The 10,553-nt window shown below is 51.8% G+C and overlaps 1 protein-coding gene and 1 pseudogene across 2 annotated transcripts in view; one reads left to right on the top strand and one right to left on the bottom strand.

The window, feature by feature from the left end:
* LOC101654294 overlaps positions 1 to 1,549 on the bottom strand; it is a 4,566-nt pseudogene extending 3,017 nt beyond the window's left edge.
* TMEM248 (transmembrane protein 248) overlaps positions 1 to 9,275 on the top strand; it is a 24,364-nt gene extending 15,089 nt beyond the window's left edge. For both annotated transcript variants that reach the window (XM_045285206.1, XM_004705576.2), the window contains exons 2-7: positions 3,192 to 3,367; positions 3,815 to 4,100; positions 5,317 to 5,467; positions 6,783 to 6,966; positions 7,991 to 8,134; positions 9,075 to 9,275. In XM_045285206.1, coding sequence (XP_045141141.1) covers positions 3,209 to 3,367; positions 3,815 to 4,100; positions 5,317 to 5,467; positions 6,783 to 6,966; positions 7,991 to 8,134; positions 9,075 to 9,095 — 945 coding nt within the window. In that variant the 5' untranslated portion in view covers positions 3,192 to 3,208 and the 3' untranslated portion in view covers positions 9,096 to 9,275. The remainder of the gene's footprint in view (positions 1 to 3,191; positions 3,368 to 3,814; positions 4,101 to 5,316; positions 5,468 to 6,782; positions 6,967 to 7,990; positions 8,135 to 9,074) is intronic.
* The last annotated feature ends 1,278 nt before the right edge of the window (positions 9,276 to 10,553 follow it).

The raw sequence follows: 10,553 nt of genomic DNA on the forward strand, positions 1-10,553 counted from the left end.
GGGCCTGTGGGTTCTTTTTAGTGATTGATTGCTGTAACACTGTCCTTCGGGCGGCTGAGGGAGTTTCATATTCATATTTTCTTTAGTCATCATTAGGTGTCGGAGCTCTTGCAGGACAACTTTGATGCTGTAAGAAATCTGCCATTTTGCTAGCACTGATATGGCTCTTGGGTCCACCACTCCATTAGAACTATTAGCTCCATTCATATTAATTTTTGTTACAAATCTTACAAAGGGGGGTGCCTCTGGGTATTTAGGTCCACATTCCAATTTAAGGCTGTATATCCGGTTTTTGTAAATTGTTATTGAAGGGCCAGTTATCATCCCTGTCCATCTTGTGTCATGTCTTTGTCATCTTCTAGACCCCAGCTAACTGTGCCATCTCCTACTCCTTTCTGGCCTTCTTCAGGTTCTTCCAACAGTCGGAAATTGCGAGGGACTTTTACTCCGAGCCAGTGGTGGCTGGCATCTTGGGTTGCTGTCGCTGGAAGGCCGGCCCCTTCTTTACCCCCTAGGGCTTTCTTTATGGGAGCAAATCACCAGGCCTTTTTTTCTGTGGAGTGGATGATGGGTTAAAGCCAAGCCTTTTGGTCAGCACTCAAGCACTTAACCATTGCACTATGGAGGGCTCTAGCCCTCTCTCCCCTTCTCCCCTCTCTCCCTCTCTCTCCCTCTCTCTCCCTCCCTCCCTCCATTCAGGGTCTTCAAAAAGTTCGTGCAAAGTGGCATTAAAAGATAATGGAGGGTGTGGGTAAAAGGGAGACAATGTCAAGGAGTCCGGGATGGAAAAGAATGATTGTAAACTGATTGTTGTAGCAATTGTATAATACTGCCTGGGGTGATTGAACAGGAATGATTGAATACATATATATTAACTCCCAATTAATAATACATTTTTTAAAAGATGAAAAAAAAAGAAAATGGCATTTCCCCACAGACCTTTTGAAGCCCCCTTGGACATAGATGAGCGAGAGCTTTCAGTGTTGCATCAGTTTGTTGGAACATCCCAGCTGCTCTTCCATCCGCTCCTGGGCCTTGTTTGTCACCAGTGCCTTCACTGCAGCGTGGGCTTCCTTCCTTCGGTAGCATCAGTTCTTGGTCACATGCCATCTCCTGAAATGGTTAAACATCAACCAGTTCCTGTTTGCACACTGACAGTGTTTTCCTTCCATCTTCTTTTGATCCTGTTTGTGAAGCAGTATTTTGCCCAGAAACATTTCAATTCAAGCCTTGAATTTTTTTCTTCACTTCTTTGAACTTGAGAAATGTCAAGCATGTTCTTCCACTTGGGCTTTTCAAAATCTGTCTTTGCACATTTCCTGAAATCTTCTGTTTAACCACCTTTTGCTTCGTCAGTTCTACAACCTCCTTTGACTACACTGCGTTCAAGAGCAAGGTTCTCTTCTGATACCCATCTGGGTCTTTCCTTGTCTTTTTAATGACCTGTTACTTCCTTCATGTATGATAATCATGTCATCCCACAAAAGACTGGCGACTGCATCAAGTCTGTTCTTGAGATGGTCTCTGAATTCAGATTGGATATAGTCATGGTTGTATTTTTGGCTCTTGTGGATTCTTGTGGGCTCTTGTTTTAATTTTTTTCAGCTTCAATCTGAACTTACATATAAGCAATTGATGGTCTGCTCCACAGTTGACCTTTGTTTTCTGATTGGTGATATTGAGCTTCTCCATTGTGCTTTTTTCCTAAATGTAGTTGATCTGATTCCTCTGTATTCCATCTGGTGAGGTCCATGTGTCTAGTTGCTGTTTGTGTTGTTGAAAAAGGTATTTTCCATGAGTAATTTGTTGACTTTGTAAAACTTACATGATCTCCAGCGTTATTTCTAGCACCATATTTACATCCAACTACTGACCCTCCTCGTTTCCTGCCTTCACATTCCCATCACCGGTACATCTTGATGGTGTGTGTGATCAATGTTAAACTGCAGAAGTTGGTTTAAAAAAAGTCAGTATGTTCATTTGGTCATGCATGGTTGGATATAAATTTAAATAATAGTCTTAAGAGGTCTTCTTTGTGGCATGAGGAGGACATCACAGACCGCATTGTACTTCAGGTTGTATCTTTGAATTGTTCTCATCTCATGATAATTGTGATGTTGCCCCTCTTTAATTTGTCATTTCTGGTACATTGGTACATAGACTCACAGTGACACTATATAGGGTTTCTGAGGCTTTGTGACGCTTTATGGGAGCAGACAACCCCAGCTTTCTCCTCTGTGGAGTGACTGATGTACTTGAACCTATGCTTGAACCTGGGCTTGGTTAGCCCAGTAAATCTAGGGTTCCTGATGGAGTAGACTATATGATTATCTGTTTCAAAATGCTCAGTACCAGTCCATTTTAGCTCCGTAATGTCTAGGCTATATGTCTTCAAGCATTCCATTTATTAAAAAAAAAAAAAACTCCCAGAATTCCTAGTCCATTCCATGCTCTGAATATTACCACGTTTACAGCTGTTTCTCTGGATTGCAGTGAGTTTGGTTTGGGTTTTGGTGGGCCATGAAAGGGAGTTGCGATGACCTTATCTTGCCTCTAGGGGGCAGCCTATTTAAAAAACCCAACCAAAGCTCAACTCAACCCCACTGCCATTGAGTCTGTTCTGACTCAGCAACCCCACAAAGGGTTCCTGAGACACTGAGTCTCAATAGAGGAGGCAGTCTCATCTTTCTCCCATGGAGTGGCTGGTAGATTTGAACCACTGACCTTTTGAGGGCTTTAAGCGGGGAAATTATATAATTCAGTCAATATTTATTGGGCGCCTACTCCATGCCAAGTGCTGGGCTGGTCATCAACGATTCGTCACAGTGAACAGGACAGAATGTTGCCTAAACAGAAGGATTCATCTTTTCACTGATCAGAAATGAGAGTGTTCCCAGACTGTTTGTATGCATTGTGGAATTATTGCCCGCTCAGTAGAGACTAGAAGTTTCAGACCAGCGGAGACAGTGGCTGTTTTTCAGGCCCCCACCTTGCTGAGTTAACCACAGTTGGTGCTTTACCCTCCTTGCCTGTGGAGTAGATTGATGACCAATGCATTACCCAAGTTCAATAGTTCAGTAGTGAGTGGTGCCCCACCAGCACCACAGTCTCTCTCTCTCTCTCTCTCTCTCTGCAGTTTTCCCCTGGCAGGTCTGTCCAGCAAGCTGATGTCCGTACCCCCTTGCTTTCAGGTGGAGCTGTCAGAATAATGTTCAACATCAACCCCCTGGAGAACCTGAAGCTGTACATCAGCAGCCGCCCCCCGCTGGTGGTCTTCATGATCAGTGTGAGCGCCATGGCCATCGCCTTCCTGACCCTGGGCTACTTCTTCAAAATCAAGGAGATTAAGTCACCAGGAATGGCCGAGGTATGGCGGGGCCAGGCGGGTAGGGCCTCGTCCAGCTCTGGCTCTGACTTCCTCCTCTTGTCAGGGAGAAAGGTCGACCATTATCTTCTATCCTTTTCTGTGACTCACTTGGCTAGGAGTAGATACAGCTGACCTTGAGGCTGTGAGCAGGTTCTGAACTTCCCAGTCAAACGGGTCCTTTTCTGTAAGTGTGTTATAGGCGCCCTTTGGTGCTTGGCCTGCATTCGTACATCTCAGCTATTTTAGAATCTCCTGCCCTTGAAATGCTCATAGTCAAGATCATGAAGGTGAGGGAGGTTTGTGAAGACATGGCCGTGGCTCCTAAACACTGGACCCTGAGCTCTGTAGGGTGGGACACCATGCCCCACTGAGACTCGGGGCTGTGGTCTTGCCGTGGGGATGCTCTGGGGCCACTCACCCCCGTTTCTCTGTGTCGCTTCCCAGAAGGACTGGAACATGTTCCTGCTGCGGCTTAATGATCTGGACTTGTGTGTATCCGAGAACGAAACACTGAAGCATCTCACCAATGACACGACGACACCAGAAAGCACAGTGAACAGCGGGCCGGCCCGGGGCCCCACCCAGGTCCCCCAGGGCCTGGAGGATTCAGGCTCTGTGAACATCTCTGTAGCCATCACCCTGACGCTGGACCCACTCAGGCCTTTCGGGGGATACTCGCGCAACGTCACCCACCTGTACTCGACCGTCCTAGGGCAGCAGATTGGGCTCTCAGGTACATGGGTGCTGGTGGTTACCCTCAAGAACTTGTAGCAGCTACTGGTAAGAGAGAGCCACGCCAATGCTTCTCTCTGCCTCTGACTGCTGGTTTGCCTGTGTCTTTTCTTGGGTTGAGTTTAAAGCCAAGAAGGCACCATTTCGTGCACCAAAACCCCAATACAACACTGTCACAAGAGTAACAAAACAGGGAGATGGTGGGGGGTAGGACAGTTGGCCAGCTGCTTGGTGAAAGCCTGGGAGCATGGCCTGGGAGCTTCACCTACTGAGGAGCAGCTTAGGTCCAGGCCACTCCTCTTGGCTTTGAAGACAAACCACAGCAGCTGCTGCCCTTTGTTCTGTTGTAGCTTTGTTCCGCACTCCAGTGTCTGCGGGAGGGAGAAAAGGCCCATGGCCTGGTCTCTCCCCTTAGGGATCCTGGGAGAGGCAGGAAGGGTGTGAGCATACCTGGCACCCAGGAGGCACCCTGTACATGTTTGGTAGGCCCTGTTTAGAATGGACTGATAGGAAGTAGTGAAGATAGCCAGCCAGCACTAAATCCGGGGCTAGTTCAGTTAGGACAGGGCAGGTTGGGAGGCAATGGCAGCTGGAATAGGCGGGAACGGCCGGGCCTTGGAAGAAAAACTGCTGGTTGGCTCTGCCACCTGCCACCATGTGCATAAGCACAACGACAGTTATGGGGGTGGCGCACGGCCAGGCAGTCTGGGTTCTCTTGTACCCAGTTATGGGGTCACAGTGAGTTGGAACTGGCCTGTCAGGCTCCTGTGGGTGGTTGCAGATACGTGACCCCTGATTGGCTGGGGAGTTCCATGACCTCCTCTAGGTTCCAGTTTAAGTGCCACCACTGTGCAGTTTTAGGCCGGCCTTCCTCAACGTCTGCCAAGCCCTCGGAACCTTGGGAGCGGCGACACTCATGGTGGGGGGTATGTAAGTGAACCCGGCCATTAGGAAGAGATTGGAAGATGGTAAGTGTACTGGCAGACGCTAAACTACCTGTCCAAAGAAGCACTCTGTGGTGGATGATGCCTGGGCTCCTGAGAGGCCTCTCTCCGAACAGTGTCATCGTCGTTATTGTCTGACCCTGGGCCGTGGTGTCAACTCCACATATCTGTTGTTCCTGAAACCTCACAGTGGCAGGCGTCTGGCCTACTTGGGGGCCCAGGTGGTTGGCTTCAGGACACTGATGGTGGGGCTTCTTCTCTCTCCTCCCCCAGGCAGGGAGGCTCATGAGGAGATCAATGTCACCTTCACGCTGCCCACAGCCTGGAGCGCGGATGACTGTGCTCTCCACGGCCACTGCGAGCAGGTGGTCTTCACGACTTGCATGACCCTCACTGCCGCCCTTGGGGTGTTCCCTGTCACCGTGTAAGTGTGTGGAGCGCCGAGTCCCGTGGGCGGGCTCTGTGAGGCTGTGGCTGTCGGGGTCCATGAGGGAGGCAGCCTTCTACATGCCGACACAGGTGATTAGTGTTTCAGCCAGGTCCTGCGGCCACCTTTAGGTCACCTTTCCTTCGAGGGGAGAAGCAAGGGTGCCACAGTCCTGACAAAGCCCACTTGACCCTGGGCTGATGGATGCAAGTGGCCAGAAGGACCCCCAGTGAAGGTGCTGAAAGATCAGGGTGCTTCCCCTTCATTATCCAGAAAGTGTCAGGGGCATAACGGAGCCTGCTTTTCCATCGGCATAGCCACGCCTCTGTGAGACTTCTGCTTTGGATTTGTTCTATGCCAATCAGTGTTGTCTTTCAGTTTAGAAACACTGTTTATTGACCTCTCCTTTCTCTGTCAAGACTTATAATGTACTGGTAGAAAGCCTCTCTAAACAAACAAAACTAAAAGAAGTCCAAGGACAGAGCAGAGCAACCCTCCCAGGGTCACCCAGACCTTCCTATCCTCTTTTTAGAAGCTCACTGCCACTGCCCTCCCCTGAGAGAGCAGCTGGTGGGTTCCCAGGGCCGACATGGCAGTTAGAAGCTGGGTGCTTGACCACTGAGCCACCATGGCCCCAGGTTGAGAACTGAAGCCCCAGACACGGCCCATTGAACCGATTGAAAAGAATTCTGTGGTGAATCCTTTGTAGTCAGAATCATTATCTGGGGGTGGGGGCGGGGCTTAGTTTCGCTATCTCGATGTCTATAGGGCAAGAGCAAACAGGCTGGGCCTGCTGGTGCTGATAACTCCCGAAGCCTCTGGGTGTGGCCCAGAACTTAATAGACTTCGGAGGACCAGGGGGGCCCCCATCAGCAGTTGTTGGGATTCCAAAGGCCAGGGTCTAACACCCAACTGCTTTATGTCAGGTGCCTGTCTTCTGTTCCATGTGTATTATTAAAAATTAAAAGACCTGAAACTGAAAATAGAAAAAATACATCACATATGACAGAGAAACTTGATTTTGCCAGAAACATGTTAGTCATATCTCTGCCTCCTCCCCACCTATGTGGTTAGGCTCGGAAGGTGCCAGGGGCAGGGTTCAAACCCAAATCAGTCCCACTGCCATCAAGTCCGCCCTGACTCTCGCAGCAGATACAGGGAGTCTGAGCAGACAGCCGCGTGTTTCTCCTTCGCAAAGGCTGGCGGCCCAGTGCCTAACCCACAGCACCACCGAGATTGGGCAGGGCAGAGGGGCGGCGTGTGTTTGGTCTCATTGTTCACTGAGCTTGTGTGTCTCCCTCTCTCCTTGCAGACAGCCCCCACACTGCATCCCGGACACATACAGCAACGCCACGCTCTGGTACAAGATCTTCACCACAGCCAGGGACGCCAACACAAAATACGCCCAAGACTACAATCCCTTCTGGTGTTACAAGGGGGCCATTGGGAAAGTCTACCATGCTTTCAACCCCAAGCTCACGGTCATTGTTCCAGACGTAAGTCAGGAAACCCGCGCATGTGCACATACGTGTGAGAGGGAGCAAGTGGGGTAGGGCCTGGGTTGTTCAGAACCCAACCCCCCTGCCATGGTCTGTTCCAACTCAGAGCGACCCTCTAGGACAGCGCAGCTGCTCCTGGGGGCTTTTGGAGCCGGAAATCTTGACAGAAACAGACAGCCTCCTCTTTCTCATGTGGAGCAGCCCCCAAATGCTGAGCCACTGTGCGCCAGTGCGCCCACCCTTATAGAGGGCCCCGACTCTCTCCCTGGGTTGCCGTCTCCTGCCTAGATTTTTGGCTGGGTTAAGAGATGAGGGAGTAGGGGAAGACTTGAGAAATTGCCACATTCTTGGAGGGGACGGGTCTTGTTCTTTCTTCCGTCTTGATCCTCCGTCGTCCACTGCAGCTCCAAGGGCAGGTTGGGAGTTCTGGGGAGATTGACACCAGTCCATGAGAGGGGGTGGGTGGGTGGTTTGTGTCAGCACGGACAGGACCTTCAGAGTTTGGACAGTAGGAGTGGGGCTGGGGGATGGCTTCTTGGCCAGATACTGAAGGCAGAGTAGGGCTGGAATTTGCAAAGAAAAGGGAGGAAGGACTCTAGTCATCTGGACGCACATAGCTTCATCCACAGTCGGTGCCTGGAGACTTGCTGAGGCCGGCCGACCTTGCAAGGGCTGCAGGCTCGGTTCCAGGCCCCCTTGCGGGATAGCGAGTGGCACAATGGCATCACATCAGAGCCTTGGCCTCCACTACGTACAGAGGAGATGTCAGTGCTAGACCACAGCCTGTGAAGTGTGCAATGACCTGACAAGCTGGAAGTCCTGTCAGATGACTACTATTGGAGACGGAGTCAGGGGTCCCTGGGCAGGGAGGCTCTGACAGAGTGGAGTCCCATGGGCAGAGACCAGGCTGCTCAGGAACACCACCACGGCACCTCTGGATGTCCAGCTGCCAAAGCTTGGAGCCAGCAGGAGCTGTGGATGAGGGAAGGCTTCTCACCCTGTGTCTCGCCCCTCTGGGTAGGATGACCGCTCCCTGATAAACCTGCACCTCATGCACACCAGCTATTTCCTCTTCGTGATGGTGATAACCATGTTCTGCTACGCTGTTATCAAAGGCAGACCGAGCAAACTACGTCAGAGCAATCCTGAATTCTGTCCTGAGAAGGTGAGCTGAAGGGGCGCCTGGGTTTGACTCCCTCCCATGTGCCCCACTCCTTGAGAAGGCCCCGCCGTTCTCTGTGTCAGAACCTCCAACTCCAGCATGGATCAATTCTCCGTTAGAGAGAATTGCCCCGGAGGTTGCCCCGAGCCTTGTCCTCCATGCAGCGGCTCGTTGGGGGGTTTGAACCACCAACTTGAGGGTTAGTAGCCCACTGCTTACGCAGTAGTGTCTGCAGGGCTCCTGGGGATTCTTTCTTGCCGCCAGCATGTCCATGCAGGCTCACACAGCCCCAAGGACAGGGTAGAACGGCCCCTGTGGATTCCCGAGAGTGTCACTCTTTAAGGGAGGAGAAAGCTTCATCTTTCTTCTGCAGAGCGGCTGGTGGTTTCGACCTGTAGTTAGCAGGCCATTGCGTAAGCACTATACCATGGGAGCACCGTCAGAATGAGTCTTTATTCCTCTGCCTCAACCCGGTGGCTGAAGGCAGCGGCTGTGGGAGTAGCTCTCGTCTCTGTTAGAGAGCAGCTGACGTGGGTGAGGAGTCGCTCAGTCAAAGGGACAGCAACTGTTGTGCCCTGCTGATGTGAAGTTACAGCCCCAGGGGTCAGGAGGGTCGGGCTGGGGCTGTCATCTTTTGGGAGGCAGGGATGGCAACCACGTGACTGCTGTCAGCTTACTCAATCCTACCCTTGCAGAAGACCGAACAGGCAAGTGTGTCTCAAAATTTGAGGGGTCTTCAGGTAATCCATGGGCGTTTTCCTACCAATGTCTAGAAGCTCCTCCGTATTTTTGCACCAATGAGAAAAGCTTTTTTGTTTTTTGGGTGGAAGCAAACCTCAAAGGATGACAGGATGAGGGCCACCTCCTGTCCATTGCTCTGGGGAGGCGGGGTTGAGTGGCCTACCCCCTCTCCGACCGGCTGGTCTGTCCTGCTCTCTTCCAGGTGGCTTTGGCTGAAGCCTAACCGCCCCAGATTTTCCTGCGTGAGACAGAGAGAACTGCAATCAATCATTGCCTGCTGCACCCGGTCGGCCTGGACACTCTGTGAACACATTGTCTTGCAATGTTGGGTTATTCCAGCCAAAGACATTTCAAGTGCCTGTAACTGATTTGTACATATTTATAAAACTCAATTCGAAACTGGTTCCATGATGCACGTGCTTCGCCCTGGGGACAGCCAGGACCCAGCCGGGGGGGTGGGGGTGTATGTGTCTCTGCACCAGGGAGTCTTTGACAGCTTAGGGAGCAGCAGCGCCTTGCTAGGGCCCCCCACCCCACCCCCACCCCCGGCAGACCCTGCCATCTTCACCCAGGTCACGGGGGCGCTTAACTGCCCATGGGGTTGTGGTTGGCTTTGGTCCTGCCCACTGTGTACAGAGCTCGGGGACAGGTCTGCACTCCCAAGATGACCCTGCATCTCCAAAGCCCCCAGTCCATCTCCCAGATCGTCCATGGCTTCAGTAATCACAGGGACCATGGTGATACCTTGCTCTCTGTTTTGCTTGCAAGGAAGCATACCTATCTTTCTAAGGGTTTTTGTTTCTTTTTTCTTTTTAAGGAAATAAAATAGTCACATTTGAATACTGCTGTTGTAGTCAGGACAGAGCTGTGCTTTCCTCTGCGACCATGGTAAAGTTACAGCCCTGGCCGAACAAGGTCAAGAAGGAAGTTTTCTTTCTCAGGGTTGTTGAGGAACCCTGTCCTGGGGGGTCGGCACAGGGGGGCCTCTTGTCACCTGCCCCTCTGGTGCCGCTTCCTCTGTCACACAAGTCACAGCCATGTCCTTGCTCTGGAGGGCCTACATGGGGTTACAGGCCCTGTGGTGGTTTGCCTTTGACTGCTGGACGGACCCGGCTCACAGGGCCCAACCCTCAGTGGAACAGAGCAGAACTGCCTGGGGCGTATCGAAGTTGTCACCTTGCTGGGTGCCTGTCAGCAGCCCCTCTGCCACCGAGCACGTGCCCATGCACCATGGGGAGCCGACAGCGGCTGCAGAGTCCAGTAGGAATCTACTCCTTCGGGCACGCAGGCGACAGTGGGCAGGCGAGCGTGTGGAGTCAGTGGCAGCCTGGAGCTCTTCCCCTCCGTCTGCCTCACTCAGCCGCCTGCAGCAGGAACGTGGCGTTTTGGGCGTTGGTAAGGAGAGAAACTGCCTGAGAAGATGGTTCCAGTTGGACACCGATGGGAGGGGAAGCTGAGCATTTTCTGTCTGTGGCGAGGCGCGACGCGGCGTGAGAAAACCATGGTCAGCCCTGAGCCTCAACCCCCCACCCCAATCTTCCCTGCTCCTTGCATGCTTCCTGCTGTTGCTCCACTTTTTCTTGTTTCCCGCCGTCTCCAGCGTCCGATTGCATCAAGGCCTCTCCACGTAGTCTGAACACTGGTTGCCTTAATCACTCTGTTACTGGGACTGTGGTGTCCT

This window comes from Echinops telfairi, unplaced genomic scaffold (genome assembly GCF_000313985.2).
Source record: "Echinops telfairi isolate 266 unplaced genomic scaffold, ASM31398v2 ScPeMD7_5;HRSCAF=22, whole genome shotgun sequence".
In the NCBI taxonomy this organism is placed as follows: domain Eukaryota; kingdom Metazoa; phylum Chordata; class Mammalia; order Afrosoricida; family Tenrecidae; genus Echinops; species Echinops telfairi.